At 34.1% G+C, this 26,323-nt stretch overlaps 1 protein-coding gene across 47 annotated transcripts in view; it reads right to left on the reverse strand.

The window, feature by feature from the left end:
* RIMS2 (regulating synaptic membrane exocytosis 2) overlaps window positions 1–26,323 on the reverse strand; it is a 446,430-nt gene that overhangs the window by 188,987 nt on the left and 231,120 nt on the right. For 18 of the 47 annotated variants that reach the window (XM_064706367.1, XM_064706364.1, XM_064706350.1 and 15 more), the window contains 6 exons: window positions 23,596–23,663; window positions 21,797–21,916; window positions 19,859–19,958; window positions 19,012–19,135; window positions 14,254–14,300; window positions 13,000–13,112 (listed from right to left, as the gene is read on the reverse strand). In XM_064706367.1, the coding sequence (XP_064562437.1) occupies window positions 13,000–13,112; window positions 14,254–14,300; window positions 19,012–19,135; window positions 19,859–19,958; window positions 21,797–21,916; window positions 23,596–23,663 (572 nt within the window). Of the gene's footprint in view, window positions 1–7,359; window positions 7,408–12,999; window positions 13,113–14,253; window positions 14,301–19,011; window positions 19,136–19,858; window positions 19,959–21,796; window positions 21,917–23,270; window positions 23,480–23,595; window positions 23,664–26,323 lie in introns of all 47 variants that reach the window. The other 29 variants (XM_064706342.1, XM_064706334.1, XM_064706357.1 and 26 more) reach the window with 3 other exon arrangements.

The following is a 26,323-nucleotide window of genomic DNA, read 5'->3' on the forward strand; positions in this document are numbered from 1 at the left end:
ATTAGTGAACTCATTTCCACAATGAAGTTGTATAGTAATCCTTAAAAATAATTTTTCTCATGAGCTTCTATTTATACTGGTTACTTAAACAGAAAATATTATATTCTACTTTTCATTTATAACAAAGAATAAAAATAAGTTAATGCTGTAATAGCTTCAGTATATACCAGGAGTTACTCTTTTTTTAAAACCCTGTACTATAAGTACCTTACTTCACACTAATTGTTTTTCACATGGTGCTCTGGTTAGGATTATTCTCCCTTGTATTGTATTACTTGCATTATTAATGTATAGTATTCATATATATACATCTCTGAGGAGTTTATGTACAATGAATTAATTTTTCATCGGCTGTTGTGCTAAAGAGACTATGGGATAAACCCATAAATATTTCATATCACTTAATGTTTTTCAACATATATACGCTTATTCTGAAATAATACAAGTCCTCCATAAATACTGAGAGGAAGGCTCAGTAATCCAACCCTCTTCATAGTCCAACTCAGTAACAAGATAAAAACCACTATTATTCATTTGTAGAAATTGTTATTAACCAGTGTAAGGCTTGATTTGCTATCCTTTTTTATTACAGTCATTACAAGCTGCTATTTATTTCAGTTTGAATTCTATGACTGCAAGTACATCAGCCAAGAAAGAGATATAACTACTCCAGAGCAGTCACTGCAGAAGGGGGAAATGGTGCAGTTAGGGCAAAACAAAGCCTTCCAAATAGCCAGGAAGCCACCGCATGCTGGTAGCACTGCAGTTCCTCTAGCTGCAGCTTACTGAGGAGCCTCTCCTCATGAGGACTTTGCCCGAGACAGGACAAACCAGGACATTTAAAGAAAACAGTGACCCTGCCTGAACTTAAGGGAATCAGAGAGGATAATGCCCAGCTCTACACCTACCCAGGCAATACACCTTTAGGCATGAATATACCCTAGCACAGGTAGATATAAAGAGGAGAAGGTGCATTTTCTGTGGAAACAATCTCACTTAATTCCAGCGACAGGGTTTTCTTCTGCTATCAGAGCTCCTCATCTTCAACATTTCAGTCTCCTAAAGAAAGGTCTTGATGTAATTCTCAAGACTTTTAACCCATAAAGAAGAGGCTAATTTAGCTCTCTGCCATTCCTAATACCTCACTAAGTGAGATTACACTAAGACACACCAACTCAGTTATTGGTGGCAGTGTACTTCTTCCTTCACTGCTTCAGATCTTGCAACTCCTGTAGCCGCTAACCATTTGAATCGATATTAAAAATGGGATATTTGTCCTCCATTACCCTGTCATTAGCCCTGCTACAGACTTTAAATGTTTCTGGTACTAATAGTGAAAGGGCCCTGTGGCTAATCATCTCAGCGTGAATTTTAGATATTGTTTCTACATTCTTACAAGCCAGGGGCTTTCAGAGTATTTTTTCTACACTGAGAATTATCTGGACTTCTAGCTATCTACATCCAGCTACGGATGAAAAGCAGAAAGCTTGTATCAACAGTACACCTTTAATGACCTCTGAAGTGCAAGTCAACTTAAATGTTCTTTGACACTAAACCCACAGGTTTCCTTGGGAGTCCTGAAGCAAAAGACAGACTTGGCTAGTCCCACATCTCAAGGGGAATAGCACTGAAGAAAATCTTCTTCATTTGTTTTTTGTGGAAAAATATGCTTGCTTAAGGAGAATGAAATATATTTGTGATACAGATACTATCAAAAACTGTGACTGATGAATGTGAAATAATCTAGATATAGGCACCAAGAATACAACCAGAATTATGTGTTCATATGCAAGCTAAATATATTTGTTTCAGACTGATTTTTACAGGAAAACTTCAGTCAAAATATTTAGAGAATTACTTAAGCAGAAACTGAAATAATCTGACACCACTTCATTGAGATGCTTTAACAACTGCAGTTTGGATCAGGAGCTCAAGATTTGCATTGACTTGTACCTTCTACTTTTCCCTTGATGTTCTGAAATAAAAAATTGGAAAAACTTGAACTTAATGGGCATATTTTCCCTGTAATGCTCTTTAATTTGCCTTGTTACAGGAAAAGCCAGGAGTCAGAATTAAGACCAGAAAGCTCTCTCTCCTCTGCATTCACACTACTAGCACTCCAATACACAGCACAGGTACTTGTGACCCAAGGAGTCGTTTGACTAGGATGCAAGGAGAAGAAGGGAAGAAACTGTGAGAGAATGGTCAAAGAAGCCCATAGAGGGGAGAATGGGATTGCATTCTTATGGGATTAGAAGAAGGAAGAAGGGACAAATAAAAAGCTGCTTTATAATTACAGTGAAAGTAAAATAGACAGGATACTTCTTGGTGAAACACGGGAAGAATGAAACCTTCAGGGACCAGAGATTAAAAGAAGGGGAAAAATAAAATGAATGAGAGAAATGCTATGAGGTGACAAAATAACTAGCCATGCTAACTGGCACAAAATTTGTTGAAAGACAGACTGGGATGAACAAGAATCTAGCAGGATTTTTTACAAACACACACACTTGTATAATTTTAGAACATCTAAGAAACTTCAACAAAGCAATCCTGATCTAAATGAAGGAAAGGGAAAGCTAAACTAACAACACATAAAATATGCTATATAAAAAATCATGCTAGCTGATGCTAATGTTGAGACTAACACCTGAACAAAACCTTCTTGAATGGGATTTTGTCTGTCTGGGTTACTTATGATGTAGGCACCTAAGATTTGCTTGGAAGTGGTGCAACCTGAATACTTTCCCACTTTGCACTGAAGTCCTGGAGACAAATGAGCCATACACATGCTCATATACTTTCCTTCCCTGGGCTCCTTCAGCAGCCAGACATGCACCTAATGCTTTATTAAGCTTTTGCTGTGACCTACATTCAGGCAAACAGGCATCTAAATTCAGAGCATCCTGATACTGAGATGGTCTGTTATTCACGGAGGGGTGCATCTGCTGCAGACAGGCTGCCAGGTAGGAATAACTGCCACAGAGTGCAGGAAACAGGAACTCTTCTGCAATCAGAGGATTGAAGGAAACAGAGATGTGGGTCTGACCCCAGCTTCATTCTTTCTGGTTTTTAACCACTAGTGTTCTAATACAAGAACAATACATGTCTGGAACCAGCCATGCTAAACTGAAGCATGCTTTGGTAACACCACACACTCCCATTCCCAACCAAAATGTGTCTCAGCTTCAGATGAGACTTGGTACTCCAGAGAAGAATGCAATGTGGCATAGCTTGATAATAAAGGCACTATTTTGATACACAGGTTCAACCTCTTCAGTCTAAACAGTATTTAAACAGCAGTATATGTCCTGCTTCTGGAATAAGCTTCCTACACAAACAGTATATAAAAGCTGACTGCTGCTGCTGAATTTTGAGAAGTGAGGATGCAGGTATCTAGTACATCTAGCTAGCATTCCTGGTTCACAGAGTCACAGAATAATGGGTAAGATTGGTCCTCTGTAGCCTCAGTAGAAGGTGCCTCCCCTGGAGAATCAACTCACTCTCTGGAGCAGCCTTAGTTTCAAATAGATTTAATGGGCTTAGGTGTCTTTTATTTGGGTTAATCACCCACTGCAGGTATTGAGGTACTTAGATCTTTCCTTCAACTGTACAAGTGAAAGATCTTCCTCAAGGCACCTGTCCTGGGTTGACTATATGATGCTTTTATCCCCAATCATCTCATTCTGTTTATGTTGAATAATAGGTTTTGCACCTTTATTTGAAGTTAGTATAAGTTATATAAATTAAGGGTATAAATTCAGTTTACTAGATTTCATCTTTTTCTATTAGATCTCATCTTCACTAAAATTTTAGAGCACTGACTGAGGTCAGAGATTAGAAAAGAAGTAATCATGTATAAGAACCCCCTACTCTTATTCACCCTGATAAGGGAATCAGTTAAGAAATTCTAGAAAGTATTATTGTTGCACTTCCTATACTCCTATCTCATAAATGTTTGACTGTTTCCTCAACTATGCAATTCTATGTAGTTTTATACACAGGACATACAGGCAAAACATATCTTCAGCCATAATTTAGATTTAGAAACAGAGAATATTTGAAGTTTTAAATCCTATGCTACAGTTATATCTTTGTTATATAAGGGTTACTTTACGAATCTCATGAAAAGAGATGAAACTTGTGCCACTGGGAGAGACCATCTGCCCTACAGCTGATTTTTACCACACAACCTACTCAAACATCTCTGGCTTTTAGAGACAGCTGGCCAGGCATTTTTTTTCCTTCTGTTGCTCATTATAATTTTTCATGTAACCTACACAGATGTTTATTATGTTTATTATTATTTTAAAATTATATACTACTTTTCTTTCTCACATTATTCTAAAACTAAAAATATACCAGCAGGATCTGTTGTTTGACAAAAAAAATCTCAGTTTATTTTAAAAAATACTTGCAATAATCTTTTTTTGGACTTAAGCTTATGTAGATGCTGAAACTGCCCTGAGGTGTTGATGTCCGTGGCATAGCTGAGGCCAGTTTTGAATGTTGTTAAACACACCTCTAAAAAATCCTGAGCACTGAGGGTTGCTAATTCAAACTACTATTGCTTTCTGCTTCAGCTGCTGTCTAATATGCTTGAACAATTACAAGAAAAGCCTGTCAAATGGAAAAGCATGTAGGTTATAAAGGCCAGGAAATTATAGAAGTATTTATGCTGCCCTAATCTATGTTTCTTTTTTAAATCTCTTTTTTAGTAGTTTCACCTTTTACATATTTTTATACATGATCAAATAAATTGATGTTCTGTATTAAGCCAAAAGGATGGCTGAAATTTTTGAAGTTAGAAAAACCCAGAGGCAACTCTAGCTCAAAAGAATGCTTTGCCAAGTAAACAAGAGATACTGCATAGAAAACACAATTTTAAGAACAGATTTTTCCCTACAGAGATTCATAAAGCATCAGTCTGCAAGTTTGAAAATTACTGGTATGGCAAACTGAATCTAAAAGTTCAGGAAATAAAGATGCACTTTTACAAGTAATGTAAAATTAGTAAAAGCTCAGTGGGCATTTGATAGGAAAGAAACTGAATGTCTTTCTTCCCAATGAAATAATGATGATTGTATGAAATCACCCAGTGAGCTAGAAGATGAATGCAATGTCATGGAGGGAAGTGTGGAAGATAAGCTTTTGCCAGAAAGGATCAGTTTCAGAATAACAAGTAAAGAAGATGCAAGCAAGAATAAAGATACACATTTCCTGTTTAGAGTGATGAAACAAATAAGTATAAACAGAATGTTTGGAGATTTTCATTCTTGTAAGGAGTTCTACAGGCACAGCTATACCTCAGCCCACAATGAAATGTATACTTCCTGACAACCGTAAACAGCAGCTCAGAGCTCTGATTTAGTGAATTTGTCAAGCCAAAAAAGCAACCAGAGTTCTGCACTGCTGCTGGACTGCTCCTAATACCCTTGTTTGAAGACCACTGGAGAATTCCTGTTCTTTCAGCAGCTTGCATGGTGACTATATCTAACATTAATCTTTTTATACTATCTACTATCACCACTAGAAGTGGGCAGATGGATCACTTTTTGTTTCAGAGTAGATGCAATGATTTTGCCAAGGTCATAATTTTGAGCTCTTCGGGAACTCTTGTCAAAACCCTTATGTTTAGCATGGACTGTTACTGGGCTCTGCAAAAAAAAACTTAGATATGTCCACAGGGACTCTACAGGCACTGATTGTTTAGACAAAACCGGGGGTAAGGACAATTATTACCTACAATATAAAAAATAATGCATCCAAAGGGTGAGCAAGTAAGCCTTAAACATTTTCACCTCTTGTTAGATACTTTCTAGCAAACGAATTTTTTTTCTTTTCTCAACTACCATAATCATTTGAGCAAAGTATTTTTTTGTTTCATGAGATGATATTAGTCTAAGTGGAACAGACAACATTTATGCCTTTATTTTGTATAATGGAATTAAAATATGGAACGACTACATGTTATTTCTACATTACAGTGTTTCATGAAACATGCAGATTTCAGGCAGAGATTTCCTTTTTAACTTGAAGAATAAGCTTTCATATAATTTATAATTTATTTAGCACATATATAAAAAGAAATAAATATTAAAAAACTACTTATATAATATTTACCTCTATGAACTACTTAACAACTTGTAATTGTACCTCTACAAATTCATTATCATGAACAGAATACAGCTTTCTTAATCGTGCTAAAGGAGGTTTTAAATTTTTCATACAAAGCCAGCTTATGTCAATAGCACATAAATTAGCTTTAAATCATACAATCAAGGCATTATTTTATAATCTCTTTTTTCTTTGGAAGTTCTTAATTTTTGAATTTATATTTAAGCAGTTGTAAGGAATACTCTTGAGAATACTGCATTGTGAAAAAAGTGTACTTAATCAAATATGAGTCATATCTGATGTCTTAATTACAGTCTTATTTAGAATTCCTTTATAAAAAAAAATTATCTCTTTTCCATTTCATAATGAAATTCAGTCATCTCTTTCTGATCACTTAGGTCATCCTTTACATTTTGGTCAATTAATCAAAGAAAAACATTTATAAAACTGCCACACAAAAGATTAACATCTCCATAAAGATATTTTGTAAGAAAATCAGATAATATTCTGGTTAAAAAAAAAAAAAATAAAAACATGCAGCAAAGCAAAAAAAGCATTGTGAAATATTAGTAAAACCTATTTTTGCATAAATCTATCATACCTTAGAAGCTTCCTAATGAAAAAAAGGCAAACAACTTGTACCTAAACAGAATATCAAAGCTGAATAAATTCAGTAAGACAATGGGAGAATTTTTTTTTTATTCAAGTAAAGTTTTGGCTATATTGATGTACTTAAAAATGCAAGAACCAAGTTCCATAAACAACAAATTTGTTTATTTAAACAAGGTACAATTTTTTTGCCCATCTTCTACTCAAGGCGCTACTATTATGAGGAAAATGCAAAAAAAAATATGTGTTAAGTAATGATAATGAATTATTTAAAGAGACATTCATCTTTACATAATAAACTCAAGCACAAAATTATTTATTGCCTAAACAATGCACAAATATTTTATGTGGGATGCATAGTCATCATCACTATTGAAACCTGTTTAAGTTTAATATTGGGCAACTAGAAAAAACTAGATGTCTCTTTAAATTAAATTTAATATTTTAATCCCCATGCAGAATTTTACAAGCTGATCACAAGATGACATGAAAGTTGTTAATATGGTTTAAAGCAACACACTCAAAATATGGGAAAACGGACTATAATGTAACGTTTTCCTACTATGCATTTTCCATAACAAACAAAAGAAAAACCCACAACTTTAGTTTCTGTCAGGCAGACGAAGTCTTTACCTGAACCCTAGGAACAAAAGGCGTTGTTCTTCTACTAAGGCTTTGGCTCTGGTAAGCAAAATTAAAGAAAAAGCAATAAAACAAAACCAAAAACGACAACACGCTGGAAACTAAAAGACCAAAAGTAAAAACAAAGACACATAACTATTACTTTAAACACAGCTTTACACCAACAACATATTTATCTAACAAAAAGTATTTTAATGCAATGCATAAATTAAATCTGCAAATCTGTTACCAAATCATATCAAAACTCTTTTGTGGAAATTCTTGCCGTAGGGAAGTCAGCAGGAATTTTGCCACTGATTCCCCACGAGCAAGGATTTCTCTTTGCAAGTCTATAGACAACATTTACAATAGATTTAGAAATAACATGTAACAGAAACAAAAGGTAAGCAAAGTGTGATTTAAAAGTGGGGTTGGAAACATAAGGTTGATCATCTCTTTCAGGGAGATTGTACATGCACATTCAGAGAGAAACAAGTACAATTCACATACTGACAGCTTTGGTTACTTAGGAAAGTGAGTAAAATAAAAGGTTTCCTCTTTTTTGCAACTTTAAGAGTCATGTCTTTGATAAGTCCTCCTAAATACTTAGAAAACAATTAAAGAAAGTTTGTGCTCTCTGGTATTAACTTTACTTGAGGGAAGGTACAATGTATTTATATTCTCTAGTAATCACAACAGAAATGACATATGGTATACACACAAAATCCTTGCATGAAATGGGATCTAGAAAATTTAACAAACTGCATGTATAGATGCATTTATAACATATTTTTGTGCTGTAACACTTCAGACCCCATACAGCCTTGTGGCCACCAGTAGGTTCATCAAGACTACATTGAGTACAGGCAACACAAGTTCCTGGACTAGCTGCAAATTCCAAGCAACCACTCCCCACCTTCAGCTTAGGGCAATAGCTAATGGAGTGGCACAGAATTAGTACAGAGTATAGGGCATGGACAGGAAAAGGAGCATCTGTTGATACCTCAGAGGGCTGGTGAGTGGGAGAACAGGAGCATGGAGTAGGTCACAATAATCACAGCCATCTGAAAGGTTGGAATCTCCTTTACTTATGCTCAGTTTTCCTGATATTATTGTTCTAATTCAAAATGATAGAAAAAAGCTACTACTCAATATTCACTTCCATTAGAAATGTACTCAAAGCATGGAAATAGGCACTGTGCTGATGCTTCTGCCACCTTCCTTGCTTATTTGGCATGCACAGATGATCAAGAAATCTGTTCTATAAAATGTGTGAAATAATCTGTTCTTATACCAAAGAAAGAGGATACATAATAAAATTTGGCAGTCTGGATCACGGGTTTTGTCTGATGTGCTCCCTGCGTTCTGCAGGGTGCAGCAGCTGCACTGTACCTGCCACTCTGCACAGGCAGGACTGCAGAGCCCGGAGTTAAGGGTGTCAGAATGTGACCTAGTCACAATAAAAGTAGACCTTCAGCTCGTTTCAGTTCAATTTTACAAGGGAAAAAAAAATATCACAGGATATTGCAATCCCAAGAGGGACAGAATCTCTCCCACCATGTACCAAGGGCTCTCACCTGTCATATTCTGCCTTGGAAATGGAGGAAAATCAATACATTGTGTGCACCACCTAGAACTTTCCAGGTTTTGGTGTTAGAGCAACAGCAATTTAATTTTATAGAGGTACAAAGGGAAGAAAGGAAAGGAAAAAGAACACATGAAGGGGGGGGGGGTAGCACGTGTTGTACTTGATCTCATCCCCTCAATGTGCTGACATATAGGCCCTTATTAATGTACCATAAAGGCTTTCAATTATGTTGTATATATTACAACCATAATTACTATAACTTTATTTTTTATTGCTTTATAAACTGAATATGTATGGAAAATCCATTGAAGTGGTTCTATGGTTCAAGTGTACAGGGATATAGATTAATTTTACAAATGATACCCTTTTTCTGCTAGAACTTCCACCAGCACAAAAATTTAATACTGTGATTTTATACTGGTATTCATTTACATGGTCTTATGTTGTTATTCCCCAAACCTAACTATTGGAAAAGAATTTCAAGTTATACTTTTCATACGGTATCAAAAATGTAGATAAAATTCAGTAGTTAAGCTAAGAGCACCAACATACAAGGAATACTTTTACTTTTTCAAAATTATATTAAAGGAAAAACAACTCAGTGAAAAAATACAGAAACAGAAATGAGACAAAGCAAATAATAGAAAAACTATAATTGCAATAACTATCAGATACTCCCCTGAAAAACAACATGAATAAAAAGTGCTATAAAATAAAACACAGATAATATGGATAAATTATATGAGCAAGTTATAACACACAATAGTTTACTGTAGTTGCACATAATTTGTTCAATTACATATGTACTTGACCAGAATAATTATTAATGTAAAGAGGATTTTCTGTCTATGTGCAATGGTTTACTTTGTGGTCAATCCTATTAGTCAGCTCTAGACTGACACTGTGACCTCCACAAAGAAAACATTTACACAGACCAGTGCCAATACAGAGGAAAACACGGAAGACTGAACAGACAAAGACATCCCTGAATGCTACAGTGGCATTGCTGCAGCTAAACCAGCCAAAACCATACTGAACATAAAGAAATAGATTCCAAATACCAACTTATATATAAAAATGCTTTAAGCATCTATAGTACTGTTTGAATAAGCCTATACTCCAGTATTCATTCAAATACTTCAGACTTTCATCCAAACTGTTATTTCCATTTCTGCCTACAACTTTTGTATTTCACTGCCTATGCCAGTAACCACAGTTGCACTAACAGCAATCCCTCAGGATACATGCTACTGTTCAAAGGCACAGAAAATACAGAAAACACTTCCAAAATCTTGCCTTTTATCTGTTCCCCTCAGATCCATCACACCTGCTTGAATTCAGCCACCATCAACCAAAATATCACTGACCCACCACTTCCACAAAAAACAACATCCTCATTTACTAATTTACAGCTCGTTTGTTGCCAGGATTCTGTAGTTATTCTCCTGTCTAGGCACTCCCCACATAGAGCACATTCGCAATTACATTCAGAATTTAGTATTTCCTTTCATTTCTACCTTACTTAGCCATTTTTAATGAATATATGATCCATCAACTGTTCTGCTAGAAAAGAGACGATTAAGACATGGAAAACAAAAATACTGAAGCACATCCATTTTGAAGCAATCAAAATAAAATATTTTTTGTAACTTTAAAATTCAGATTTACCTTACTACTTCACTTTTGTTAAAGATCTAAAATTAGAAAATCTCATAGTTTATTCTAATTTTTCAAAACATCTCTAACTTTACAAACAGGATTTTTTCACTATCTTTTCTAAAGTTTCAAAACTTCCAAAAATGGTAGAATGATAAACCCAAATACTAAAAAGTGAAGGAAAAACTATTCATCATACTACTTTCAAGAACATAAACACCCAAATCTGATGTCACAACATTTTTAATTTTTCAAAACTATCTTAAAGGATCAGACCAAAACGAAACTACATTGATTGTTTTGAAAATACTCATCCTGTAGAATACTTCAATTCTCCTGAGGTCCTCTATTTCTAAAAATGCATATTAGCCTATACATCGCCATTTGCTCACCTAGACCCCATGTTGCCATCTATGCAGAGCATCCTCAGACACTATGACAGCCATCTTTGCTAGCAAAGCAAAAAGTTTAGTACTTCTCTCCCAAAGTCTTGACCCAACAGCAGCAGGAGCTGGTTTGTGCCCTTAACATGATTAACATGAAATACAGCTATTTCCATTGTTTCATTAGCTGGGCAGACAAGGCCAGCTTCCAAACTTTCAAACTGCCTATTAATTTTAGATGTCTAAATTGCAACTTTAGAGAGTTACAGAGGATTTCTGACTTCAGTTTCATCCAGCTGGAGCTTTGTGTTCTCAGATAGATATCAGCTGCTCTCTGAGGGAAAGAGATAATATGAAGTAGGGAGTATTGAACATAATTGCAAACAGTAGATAAGAAAGTACTAAAAAAAAGGCAAAGATTTTCTAATGCCTTGTAATGTTATTGGGTTTCCTTAGATGGAAAAAACATTTTAGAATAGGCATTTATATATTGAAACACTAAAAAAATAAATAAAAATAGGAATTATGTCTTCTTGAGTTAAACACTGAATTTTTTATGCCATTCTGAGAAATAAAACCTTTGGATTTCTGTTACTCTCAATAAAATAGAATATACCTCAAAATTTCCCAATACTATGATTGTATACCTTGAACTTCAGAATCCTATGAAGCTCCTAAATCAAAAGACTTACTGACTTTACTAAAAAAATCCTAATCTTAAACTCATGATTTTGATCTGAAACTGAGAAAGTGAGAAAGTCAGTTCTATGTGGTTTCTATTTGGATAATTATTCCATTGTGTGTGTGCACTGGTCAACTGAGCAGCTAACTCTGGCTCTTGAATTTCCTGCTGGGAGCTAGACGCCACAACTTTTTGATAGCCTAATCTTTTATGAAGTTTAGAAAAAAGGAATTTCTTCCTTGTCTCCCCTATCAACAATTTTTACTGTCTTGTAAAAATAAGGTTTTTAGGAAGTTTGTTCATTGTATTCTGACAGTTCATGTTCCCTTGTCATTGTACTTTTGCAAAGCACTTTGAATTCTGCAATCAAGATTTTTAGTTTTCCATTTATCCAAACGATTGAATATTTGAAAGTAGTTAAGTACAACAACTACAGAAAATTATGTATTGTAAATGTTTCTTCTGATGAGCAAACAAGTAATGTCTCATGCACTGCAAGATGGAGCCAACAAGGCCACTGAAGAGACAAAAATATTCTCTGTCTCCTCTATCCATACCATAAACCATTTCTGTGAGACCTAGAAACAGTCTGCTTGGATTTTATGCATATTTTTATGGCACACTCAACATATACAACTTGGAAGTAACATGAATGTGACATTTCCAAACTTCTTAAACACCAGTTTTGCACTGCTTCCCTTCCATTTGCCTTTCCTTTTCAATATGTCGGGCTTCACCTGAGCACTTTTAAAAAATCACACTTTGGAATTTTAAATAACATGGAAAGATGCACAAAACCCAACTTTTTCAGTTTATTACAAAAAAAGTATCCTTTAAAAGAAAATATTCATGTAATGAACTTTCTTCTCAGTGAGAGTGAAGAACAAAACTGAGTAACATCAGTACAAAGAATACAACATGAGTAAAATATCAGAGGGATATCTGGGGAAGTTATATATGAAAGTTAGTGCATAAGAAATAACAAGTTGTAACATCCAGGCACACAGGTAATAAAATCTACCAACTCTACACACAAGTATGACAGTTGAAAAAATGTTTACTCTCAACAGCACAAACATAACTGGAGGCCAAGATAAGACCTTTAGGAAAATTTGACTCTACATGTCTAGCTTACCAGATACATATACATGTATATATCAAATTTTCAAAAGCTAATAAAAGGAATATGATTATGAAATTCTGTTCCTGCCTAGACTGAGATGTATAGCATTAAACAAAAAAATGTAGCTAGTTTAACAAGAAATTTCTGTAGCTAGCACTACAGTAAGAGTTGTATATGCTGCAAAAAGTACAACATTAAAATCAATGAAATGTTTACATACTGAAAGTTGTCCAGACAAGAACTGTGGAACATCCCTTAACATGCCAGGACTCATAGGAGAAGTCACTGAAATAGAAGGTCGGTCCATTTTTTGAGATTCAAATGAACTAGAACCTGTAATTATAAACAAAAATATTTTATACATAGTAGAAGTTATGCATATATTTCAACACTCTTTAAACAGAAATGGTAGAAATATAACCAAACATGCAGTAACATTGTGAAAAATATCAGTTTTTAAAATCTATTTTAAATTACCCAACGATGATACTCAATCTTTTGGTGATCAGATGCAATCAGGAGCTTTTATTTATAGAATGGAATATAGATTATTCAGATATTTGTGACTGTAATTATGTCAGTAAGTTGAAGGTCCAAAAATAAACACTTCACTGTGGTCAAATGAATTCAGTCTTCTGAGTTATTATCTCATACAATCAACTAATTTTTAATTAGATTTTTACAAAAATATCAAGACGTACGCAATGGTTTTGTACATTTTGTTTCAAATCTACAAGGTCTGAAAATGGTCAGAGGACAAATTTTGACAAAACATAGAGGAAAAGTGAAGTATTTTTGTAAATACAAAAGACAATCCACATCTCACAAAACATAAAATTAATTTTAAAAACTGGGCAATGAGTAAAAACTCATTGAAGGAGTTTTTCATATTATTATAATCAAGCTTATGCCATTTCATTTATTCATGGCTTCTATTATAATAGCGTTCTGAAACAATGATAAAAAATAACTCCAGGCTGAAATCCATCTTATCAGATCCAAGCCAAAGAACAAGTTATTCTTCCCTACATGAAATATGGGTTTAGTCAATTTAAGTACCAGTGATTGGCTCTAATAAAGTAAGGGTATTCTGAGTTCAAAGTAGCTATCACTCAGGCTGTAAGCAAAAAGCATTTCTTTCCCATTTTTAGTTTATAAGATACTATTGAAATGCAAAGAAAGAGAAGAGGAATTTAAAATTGCTATTAATGTTTTTTTTTATATTATTTAGAATTACATTTTCTTCAATCAAAACTCATCTTATCTTATAACCAATGTTGAACCTAAATCACAATATTCTGTTTTGATAGCTTATTATTAAACAAAGGTAGATAGATAATACAGTAAGATGACATATGGAGACAAATATAGACAAAAAGACAAGACCTATACTGATTGCAGAGGACATTTTTCATTCTATTTGTGCTTACATAAAAGAGAGAGAAGATTTTCCTACCCCACAATTGAAACTTACTGGACTCCAGCTGTGCATGTGTGCTGTCGGGTATTCTGGGAATGTCCCTGAAATCAGGAAAATTAAGACAGGCTGATCCTTCATCTAACAACATATTTAAATTTCAGTTACACTATAACACTTCCCAATCCATCATGGAATGCCTCAGGAATGGTGCATGATCTGCTGGCTGCCTTCAGCTACTGGGATGATTATCTGTTATCCAGTATAAATAATTTCAGTGTCAACTTAAATCCTACAGAAAAGATTTGGTGGAAGTAGGAAACAGGCTGCACAGTCATAAATAAAATAATTCAGTAAATAAAAGAACAGTCTCAGAGTTAATTGTAGACTAAAACTGTGAGTAGTAGCTTGACAATGACATTATACATTAATTAAATTTACTGGACCCTCATCAAAAGATACTTGGCTGCCAATCATGGCTATCCCAGCACATTCTTTACTGAACTTGAACCACAAATTCAATCTATCTTACCTTTTCCATAACCAAATAAAATGTATAAATTCATCTGGCAAAATTGCATTCGTTCATATACAAGACATGTTGCAGCACGTGCATTAAATTGTGTGCAGAGCCACATAATTTTAAATCACTCAATCACATCCCCCCAAGCAAAGGAACATATTATTCCTCTGGAGGGGCAAACATTACAGTATGCTAATAAAAATGATCAATATGCTAATAAACAGTTTCAGAGCTATTTGAGCAAAACTGAGCAAGATGAAGAGCTTCAGTTCTGAGTCACAGCAAAACCAATATTTACAATCCTGTTGTGTGTTTCAGTGCAGTTGGTTTCTCCAAGGCCACAGCCAGTCCTGAGGGGTGGCCATGGCGAGGAGAGGCTGTGGCTGCACCGTGCTGGGCCCAGCTGGCTCCTTGGGTGCCTCTGTGATAACATATTTAATAAAGGACAAAACAGCTGTGCAGCAGCTGTGAGAGAAAACAATGAGGAAAAAAAAGGCCATGAGAGAAAAGTCATTGCAGACACCAAGGTCAGGGAAGAAGTGGAGGGGGAGGACTGGCTGCAACTCCCTTTCCCCATGCCATGGACTGCTTCGTGGAGAAGGAGGCAGAAAAACCAGGGGGAAATGAGTGAATTTGATCCTGGGAAAAAGAGAGGTAAGGGTAAGGGGGCTTCAGTTTTGGTTTTATTTCTCACTATTCTTTTATTTTATTAATTCCTAGAAATTTAATCTTCCTCAAGTTTGTTTTGCCCACAATGGTAACCACTGAGTGGCTCATAAACATTTTCATCTTATTTCCTCCCCGAGTCCTGCTGAGGAGGGAAATGGAGAGAGCAAGTCTTTGGTGCTCAGTCAACCCACCACAAAGGTAAATGAAAAGGAAGGGGAAATGAAAAAAGTTCCAGTGATATCTACTGTTTCGTACAATGAAAAAGTCAGTATGATACATAAATAACTTATCTATTTTCTTTAATATCTATTTGGTTTAGAAAAACTTTTCCAGAATACTTTCAGTATATCTTTTCCAAATGTTTTTCAAGACTCACTAGAAAGACAGCTTTACTAAGTAGACGAGGAATCTTTCCAAGTGAGTTGATGCACAGTATCCAATAATTGAAATAAACCAGAAGGCATGAAACTGCTCTAAGTGCTCAGTACAGACAAGAAAAAAAAATCTCTGTTGTTAGTACCCAAAATTTGTGAGAAAATCACAAGCACTGTTGAAGAAGCAAATATTTAAGTTTGTATATAAGGAGAATTTATAACAGGATCCAATACTTGCCTAGTAATTGACTCAGAGTTACACTCTCGAGCTTAACTCATAAATACAAAAAAACTTCTACCATATGAGTCTGACAAGAAAACCTTGGGAAAAAAAGATACATATATATTACATAAATCATTCTGAACAGAATGAATAGGAGTTTTCTATAGATAGCTAAAAAAATAAACTTGAGAGCTTTGAACATTATCATTTACACTCCTAAAGCATACAGATCCCCATATTTCATGATAGTGTGAATGGTTTTTCTTATAAGGAACTCTCATAGAGATAAACAGATGGAGGAGAAGTATAATTAGTTTCATAAAGACTCTTTGCATAGTAAGTCATGTTCCACTGCAAGCAGGTTGTATAGAGTAATTATTAAAACATAGTGCATTATTTCTTCCAAATGCAAAACTGAAGAAATCATGAAAATAACATGTTCCCGTGCATAAGGGACAGCCAGCTCACACTGATTAGCAATTTGGCCATCAATTTTATTCTAAGATTTAAAAAGTGATAAATTGCATGATAAACTGGCATGTTTTGTTTTGTTGGGATTTTCTCAGAATGGCTTTCAATTTTATCTGCCTTGTCAGCTTAGCTTGTCATCTTCAGTTTTCATAAAACTCAGCCCGTAATAAAGAGAAAAACAAATAACTGTCTTTACTTGAATTGGGTTTTGTTCTCAGAATATCAGGATGTGTACAGGTTTTCAGCTAAGTTCATTTCTGGTAACTGAAGATTTCTTGCACTATTTAAAGTGTTGCCATGAAACCATCAAGAAATTCTCCTTATAAATAATAGGATTTATCTCAATCCAAAAGTAAAACCCTTCAACTGGGCATTGATAATTCTAATAAAATAAATATCACTTCTGATATCTAGGAAATAAGAACTTTTAAACATTGTGCATACACTGAAACTTTACTTCCCAGAGCAGAAGAAAATCTTATGAAGTTATGGTTCCTTGGACAAACATAACTTATTAATTTTTGTTGTGCATTTGATTCTGAACATAAATCTTCTAAACTGAAAAGAGTAATAGTCTTTCTAGTTCACCAGCTCTAACCTCATGAAAAACATTTCTGACATTATGCTGTTAATATCAAACTCCTAAGAGTTACACACACCTAACCAAAATCTAAAACCTAGCAATTTGTAGGAAGTATTCATCACTGAGACTCTTTTACATATACTGCAAACTGACACTGGGAATCAAATACACTGATCTTTTATCACTGATCTAGCTCCGTTCTTCAGACTATGAGGTAAGTGGTTATGCAGAAAAAGGCATCTTGAGAGCCAACAACACTTGGTTTAAGGAATTATAGATGAGCTGCTCAAGTGACAGCAACATAATGGAGGGCATGATGATAAGGAAGCTGAAAAAGAGACAGCAAATATAAAAGCACAAGAAATAATACAGGAGATTTTACACAATGAAAAGAATGCAGAAGGATTTTTAAAAATAGGTTTTTTCAAGATGTGAGTTGTTCTGAGAAACTTTTGCTCTAAACTTCTATTAGAGAGATACTATGGAAGATTTGTGCATGAAATTAATTTGAGACCTTCTTTTCTGAGACAAGTAATGTAGTCTGTCCCTTAGCATTACTATTATATCCACACCTCCCAAGTTGTGCAAAGACATGACAGATGATACAGTCATTACCCTAAAGGGGTTGCAATTCCATATGTATACAGGACATAACCTCTCATCTCAGTGACAACATAAAGCTAGTTTTTGTTATTATCAAGTTTGTTTAAAATTGTCATACCAAATTAAATTCCTACACCTTAAGTTCCTGATATGTCCAACCCAATAAGTTCCTATTATAGCTGAAACTCTAACAGTGTCATCCTCACTGAAATGCCATTCTCAGATTATATAGTTCTAGATTTTTTTTAGTACTTCTTAATTTTTAGACATGTTTTCTTATATTAAGTTAATGTGCGTCTTATACAAAATAAAGGGATACATATATTTATTTAAATGTGATTATAAAATCCTTAAACAGTCCAGGTTGGAAGTGATCTTGAAAGATCACCTGGTCCAACCTAAAATGGAAAAGGGAATCTAGATGATATTACCTATCACCCTGTCCCATATATCACAAAAAAAGTTCTATGTCCCATATATCACAAAAAATTCTGGGGAAAAAAAAAGAAAATTCTTAATAACTGTAAATATCTTCAAAATCAGTGATAATCATTCCCCTCTTCACAACCCTGATGTGACCACATACGGAACTTCCAATGGAGAATTAAAAACATGATACATATGCCTTTAGGGTCTAGGAATTTGGAAGAAAAAGAACAGTTGAAGAAGAGGAAGTACAGTCCAATACAACAAAGCAGCTACTGCTATGCAAGAAAAAATAAAGTTTAGACATTGAGAGGTAGGTTTGAAGCTTAATAAAAATGGGCAATGTACAGCACTAAAGAAAAAGTCCTATACAATTCTAACTATTCATTAAGGTGTGTTCTGTATTGCATAACAAGCGATAATTTAATAGTTCCATAGATGAAGGTGATGTAAATGTGGATTAAGGCTTTCCAAAACATATTGATCTTTTCATTAGCATATTATATTTCACACAAAATTCTACATTGCAGATTGTCAATAAATGGAGTTCATCATCAGTTCATAGACTAGTTATGATCTCATAATTTTACATATGTATTATAAAAAATGGGGATAGAGAAATAAAAATCAACAGTCAAGAATCCCAACAACCAGTATAACCACAGTTTCAGTGCCAATATAGGCTGGCTTACCAACTGAAAAGCCAGAGAAGGGAACATATTTTTAACCATAACAGCAGATGATGCCCGAGACTCTGAGAACACAGGATTTCACACCAGCTCTTTTTACTCACTGGCATGATCTATCATTCTAGCTACAGTTTTGGTTTACAGAATTTTGCGTAAGATTTTTCTTTTTACAATGTCAATGAATGTTTGATATACTCCATCCTAAAAGTGAACAATTTTATAATATTTAATATAAAGCACATGAAATTACTTACCCTATTGGTCTTGAAACTACAAGCTCTACTTGTGGCTCAGGTTTGGATTCTAAAATGATATTATACACCTCCTCAAAGGTGGCTCCTTGTAGTATCCTTCCATTCCATTCTAATACTTCATCACCTGTAAGTAATAACACCTTGCTTAGGAAGTTTGCTGTGGACAGCACTTACAAGTACTATTTAACCCATTCTACTCTCAGTTTATTGGATTGTGAAACCTGTATTATAGAACAAGTTTGGAGGCCTTCATGCAGGAAAAACCTGAGTATTAAAGGTTTTCTGCAGCTCAGCCTCAAACATGTAAAGTTCTGTGAAACAATGATATAATCAGTAGGACCCCTACTGACTCAGATGGTGCTCTTACTTGCTTTGGCAGCTGTGGCTTACAGAAATCCCAACATGCTCTTTAGAAAATTCATAACTAAAACGTCATATCTCATCAATTTGGTTCAGATTGTTCATATGCTAATATTTCTTGAACATCCAGCGTAGCAATCTATGGTTTGTATGTTGGAACAGAAGCAGCTTCCTAGGTAAGGTGGTTCTGCTCATATCTTTGTCATAGCTTGGTTTGCTCTAAACAAAATATACACCACAAAATGACTGGGGAGGGCATCAACAGAATATTACTTTGAGTATAAAACTGAGCAAAAATATTAAAATATTTTTAATAGCATGAGAATTTATATTTTATAAAAGCAACCATCTAGTAACAGTGTCAGGTCGAATTCTGCAGTATTTCATCACATCTATTCAATATAATTTCACATGTAATTAAACTTGCTCACTTGTTATCACCTTCAGAAAAGAAACTCAGCAGTATAGATCTGTAGTAGATACATACCTGGTCTAAGATGCCCCACTGTATCAGCTAAGCTTCCTTTTTTAACTTTGGTGATAAATGCGCAGAGTCGACCTGATTCAGTCATCTTTCCTCCTACTACCTGTTTCAAATAGGAAGTATTTTCACAGTATGAAAATTACTTTAGATTTTTTAAATGTTCTGGCAATAGAAAGAATTCAGCTTTTTCCTTGGGTTTTACATAGTCCAGGTAATACATATACACTTGGAAAAAACACCACACAAGTTTGGCTATGGCAGGTTATTTTTGTAGCTATTCTGGCAATTTGTACAATTGAAAAACAATGCAAACAGAGAATCCTAAAGCTCTTAAATTTTAGCAAATACATGTATAGTATCTCATTGTATTGTAAATTACCACCCAAAACAATGTAAGTTATTGGTCATTTAATTGCTCACTTTGCTATTTTTTTAACTGGGAAAAGATATATTAATGTAACTCAACTCAGGATGTTCATAGTAAGCAATGAAATTCCCTTTGGCTTGGCAAGTCAGATGAAAACACTTGTCACACTGAAAGTCCAGACAGGACGTGGCTTTCTCTACAGGGAACTTCAACAGGTTTGACCTTAATATTTATCTTACAATCAGACTTACATGTCAGAATCAGTAATAACTAAATAATCTTCAAATTCTTGAAGTTTCTTAATGGCCTTCATACTGGGATTTAAAATTTGTAATACTAAATCCAGTTTAGTTTACTTTCAATATGTGAATACTTGAAAATTCAGGTCAGGGATAACTGTTGGAAATCACTCTTTCCAGATGTCTATTGAGATTAAAAAGTAGTAACTCTTGAATCTGAACTATTAATAAATCTCACTGAAGAGTTCATCTTCATAATATGAGATTTGAGAAATTTTAACATAGATGTTTAAACAAAAAGTGCTTCCTAATGGCACTGTTAATCTTTTCTCTTGCATTTTCTGACAAGACAGAAATAAACATTTAAAACTTGATGTTCAACTGGCTTCTCCATTGACTTCAAATAAAATTATTTATTAATTAAATAAAAAATTTAAATCTTTCCAAAATACGTTAGCATATGTAATACATAACCACACTGATTCAATCCTTACTCACTGGGTGTGACAATAACATAATCTGTATACCTGAGGTGAAGTAGGACTCATGCTAAAGGAGAACAGAAAATTTAAACTCCTTTATAATTTCTCACAGCAATTATATGGAATCAAAATAAATACATGTTTGTTTCTTTCACTGTTTATAGTTTGTTCTCATTCTTGTACTAGCATTTCTGGGACTGCAAATAATAATATCACAAAAAATTGAGATTAATATATGAGCTAGAAATAATTAATAACATATTTAAAGAGCACTGCATCATGAAAAAGATGTTAACACATTAAAAAGAGTACATTTTGTGATAAAAACCAAAAATATTAAACAATTTTCCTTTTTTTGTTTTTAAACTGTGGCAAATCCAACAATCATTGGAGAGAAAAATTCAAACAGGAAGTTCAATTGGCATACTCTGATCTGGACTGAAATGTCATTAACTCACAGATGGCCCCCAGGTCTTCAAGAGGGAAATTTTTTTTTTCACTTCTCTTTCTTGGGAAATAGAAGTAATACCATGGTGCAATGCTCCCTACTGAAGAAGACAGACAGGACTTGGCTTTCCTAGCAAGGGTGAAATTTGCACTTTGCTGAGAAGACGTCCTCAGAAAACATCTAAAAAAATGTCTGGTCTTTCAGAAAGACACAATTTTTTAGTTCTGCCAAGGACCCTACAAAATTACTCTAGGTAAATTAATATATTATGTCTATATTGTAATTTTGAGAATGACAAGGCATTATCAATATTGGTATGCAGGCACTATATAGTATGAGAATACTTTAATTATGAAAGTAGCTAGTTTAACTGAGTTGTTAGTTTCAATATTGTTCATCACCAACCTTCAATCCAAGCATTGCTCCTGAATCTCTAGGCACACTTCCATCTTTCAGTCGCTTATTTAACAAAATCCGACCAATGAGACGATCCCCATCTTTGGATGGCTGCCAAGTTACTGGATGCTATCATATGGTGTTAATGGAAAATACAGTGAATAGCATTTTAATGAAAAATATTTCAGTAATACTTTTCATTTGCTGATATATTTTAAAAATGCTATGAAAGTATTATGATTACGCTAAACTTTAATATAAAAATGACAGAAAACTGTGCAGGAAAATATTTATTTGGACATATCATTCATCAAAATGGATGTCTAATATTTAATACCATTATCTATTTTACTAAATCAAATTTGTAAACATCTAGAATGATCTTTCAATCTTGATTTTACAGATATAGACAAATACCCAGAGTTATCTAGACACAATGAGATTTACACCTGAGTACTGAGAAAAACTTTGCTAAAAGTCTAGTATAAGAATAATACTGAAAAAGAAGTTTAACTCAAACTGAAAGTTTGATATCAGAAATATCTTATTTTTCCATACTTCAAACATTTCAATTTTTATCCAAGACCAACAAATATTTTTAGTGTTTTACTTTCTCTGAGTAGTAGCAGATTCAAATTTAAAAATACTGGTAAAAGGTATATTCATTGATTAATTTGAATACTTTGTTTCTTTCTTGGAATAATTAATTCACACATGAAGCACAGTTACAGTGAGCATTATTATTCCATTACTATACATGGGCACAGTTATACTTGTCTATTGGCCTAATTAATGAATTGTTCAGATTTTCTTCTGTGTAATCATAGTACTTTCTCACAGAAAAATATTATTTCATGCTCTATTTCATGCAAAATTAGCAGGCACAGATAAATTTGCTCCCATTACAACTAATAACTCTAAAAAGATTTATCATAATCTCCACCAAACAGAAAGCAAAAATAAAAAATACAAAAGCAGATGGCAAAGCCTTTAATTCTGCACAGTACTGCACAAAAATTACATGGCAACAAAACAAATGAACAACTATGACAGTGAAAGGGAAAAAAGAAAAACAACTTTTCTGTGCAGAGAGACCCAATTTTCTCCCTTTTTCACCTGGGGTTTAAGCTATTAATTTAATTTCAGCCCCAGGAGTTTGGAAATAGTAAATCAAATAAGCCAATTGGTAGAATCCTTATTGTTAATTACTTTGTTCTTGAAGGTAATATCAAGATATGCTAATTTGCAACCATAAGAACAATATTCCTTTATGCCTCTCAATTTTTTTTCTTAGTCTGCCAAACAGTAAAAGCTGCAAGCATGCAAAGACTTTTCATTTGTTTTTCTTTTCTGCACCTTAAGAAATGCTATATTGCCTCTAGAAACACCCTATCTTTTATTTTATGCGCTATTTTAATGAGTGACAGAGAGCAAACAAAGACCAAATGAGCAGGTTAAAATGCAGGCTCCATAATCTCAGTACCTTCTCACTATGGCTATGTTCCTCGTTTAGAGTGGTGCTACTACACGTATCTACCCCAGAGTCTTTTATCTGAGGCTCAGACCATTCCAAGTCCTCTTCCAAAGAGTGGCCACCAAAGCACACCATTTTCTTTTGCCTCTCGGATAAGGCGTTAGAATCCGACAAAACTGCCTGCTCACTAGTTTTTCTTTTTCCCCTTTGACTGTCCCCTATAGGTGTGGGATAAAAAAGGATACAAAAAAAGAAAACATGCAAAGGTGTAAATAAAACCAAGGAAATGTAAAATGATAAAGGCAACTAAATGGTAAGGCTCCACATGTCTCACCAAAGACATTGGGGATGCCTCACTGCTATGCCAAGACGTATGGTCCAACCAGTTGTAATCCATGTCTCCTGCGAGAATCAGACAGACAAGATAGTGCAGTAAAGGAAAGGTGAAAGAAAGGACAAACAAAGATACAGTAAAATTGTAAAGACTTCTGATCTTTCTATCTGATTCATAACCTCTGCCAGGAGGACTTGCAAAGGGCTTCCAAGAAAAAGTTAAGGCTTCAACAACAGAGTACATGGAATATGAAAAACAGTGAGGAAGGAGATATATTTGTGTGCAAAGAATTATGTACAGAGCAAAGCATTCTTGTGCCAGATTTATTAACTGCCTTGATAAAATTATAAAATTAAAAGGCAAATTGTATTTCTAATAGAATATCCAGAAGGGGAAGCATTTGAATACAGAATATCTTAAGGAACTTATTTCTTTGCTTTTCTAACACAAATTAGTATTTATTCTAATCACATCAATAAAATACTTAAAACAATGGCACACTGCATTCCTTTTGCAGTAGATGATGTTAAGAAAGGTTAAATGAAAATAAAAATCTAGAAACTATATTGAGAATAAAAGCATATTAACTTTGCTTTGTCTACTGGTCAAATATAAGGATGAATTCTAGTAAGTGCAGGTACCCCACAAAAGGGAGTGTTTAGGTTTTTGACAAAACAAATATTTCATAGAGTCAGAATTTAACCTCCATGGCAGACACACAGTAGAAAGAAAAGTTTGAAAAACAGTTTAAGAAGAGAGCTAAATTAATGCTGCTGTCCAAAGAATTAGGGAATGACTCATGTATTTTAATAAAACATTCTCTTTTATGTAGGTACTTTAAACTGTAAATTATGCCCACACATTCTGCACTATTACGTTTATCTCCTTTTTTTCCCCTCACCATTGTTACTACATGTAATATGAAAAATATTTTGTTACTGAATGTTGCATAATATTTTTATATTACTATGTACAGGAAAAAAATGTTTCATTTTCTAGCAAATTTGACCAAACTAAAGCAAAGTAGTTCAGGGTTCCTTAAGACAGACCTCAAAAAACATTTTTCTATTTCTGTTACTTCAGATCCTGCTTCAACATTGCTCAGCCTATTCCTCTGGAACTACATCAGTAGGGTAGTGAAATATAACTAACAGGTCTTAGCACTGTCTTAATACTTGTCTAGAAAACTTTACAGAAAGGATGTGAAGATACAGCCCCATAAAACTACAAAAAACAAAAGAGACTTCAGTAAAGTAAAACATTCTCCTTGGAGAGGCATCCCAGAATTAACTGGGTTGGAAAAGCCCTTTGAGCTCATCAAGTCCAACTTAGTATATTGTATATGTACAATAAGAAATACAATTTTTCAATTGTTTCCTCTGAAAATAGAGACTTGCAGATACTGTATGGAAATAAAAAATCAAGTCTCATTTTCATTTTAAAGGAAATATTCAAAATACAAAGGCTTTGTTTTCAAAAAGATACTTTGAACTTAGTCCCTTACACATTGCAGAAATCTTGTAGCATATTAAATAACCTCTTCTTTCATAAAAACAATGATAAAGTAACTTCATAGAATTATTTTAAGGCATCAAATAATTAATATTTTCTAAATAATAAATAGGCTGTAAATCTTTAACTATGTTTCTTGACTTTTGAAAGGAAGATAACACTTAAAAATGGGAAATTCTTACCAAAACTGCTTTGCCATGAATGTTAATATCTTGCCTGTATTACAGATAAAAGTGTGGCTATCCTGCCAAAGGGGAAAGAAATACTCTTTTGAAAGCTAGTAACATTTTGCTAAAGCTACTTCTGCAAAGCAATTTCCAGGTCTCCTTTTGCCTCCAGACACTGCTTTGAGGGGTACTGAGTGAAATCATCAGTGAGCTCATGAAGATCTAGCCCTTACTCACAAATATACATTTAGAGATGCTGGAAATCATCAGAGGATAGCAAGAGTTCCAGCCTACATATTCCCTGTTTTACAAATTCCCTGGGGCCCTTAAGCATTTGTCCCAGGCTCGTCTGCTGGTATAGCTGTTTTCTGCTTATTCCAAATCCTGTTACCCATTTATTACTGTAGGGTGCATCCACAAACAGTATGTGTCCAAGATTAGATTCAGTCATTTTGCAAAAATAGTTACTCTTCATCAAATGATAAACTCTGGAACTAAATCTGCACAGAGGAACACTTGCAAAATTGAGCCTGTTACCTGATAAAAGCACTCCCTCTTCTTGCTCCACCATTTTCCCTTCCCCTTCTCAAACAAGATGTAGAAGGCTTTTTTTATTGTAGTTGTGTCTCACAGTAAATACTAAATAACTGGCATTTATAAAATAAAAAATTAAAATAAGCAACAACTCCACCCAAATACTGTTTTGGTTTTATCTGTGTAAAATATGTAGTTACATGTTTCCAAAAATTATCATATAAATTAGAAGTTGTAAAGCTACTGTACATCTTATAGGTTTTGCCCTTAATACTGTATTAATTGATCTAAATGACAGGCATAAATACTATGCAAGTTAATAAAAGGATGACTGTCTGGAAGCCCTGTAGTGTATTACATTTCTATGACAGACATGTATGGCTTACCATACCTACAACTTTTTGAAGTAAAACTAATAGCTTGATAAAGTCACTGGACATCAGTTTTTTAATGGAAGTTCTAGAAATATTAAAATCTTGACAAGGTAAATGATTTTTGAAATCTTATAAAATTTA

This window comes from Zonotrichia leucophrys, chromosome 2 (genome assembly GCF_028769735.1).
Source record: "Zonotrichia leucophrys gambelii isolate GWCS_2022_RI chromosome 2, RI_Zleu_2.0, whole genome shotgun sequence".
NCBI classification, from domain to species: Eukaryota; Metazoa; Chordata; class Aves; order Passeriformes; family Passerellidae; genus Zonotrichia; species Zonotrichia leucophrys.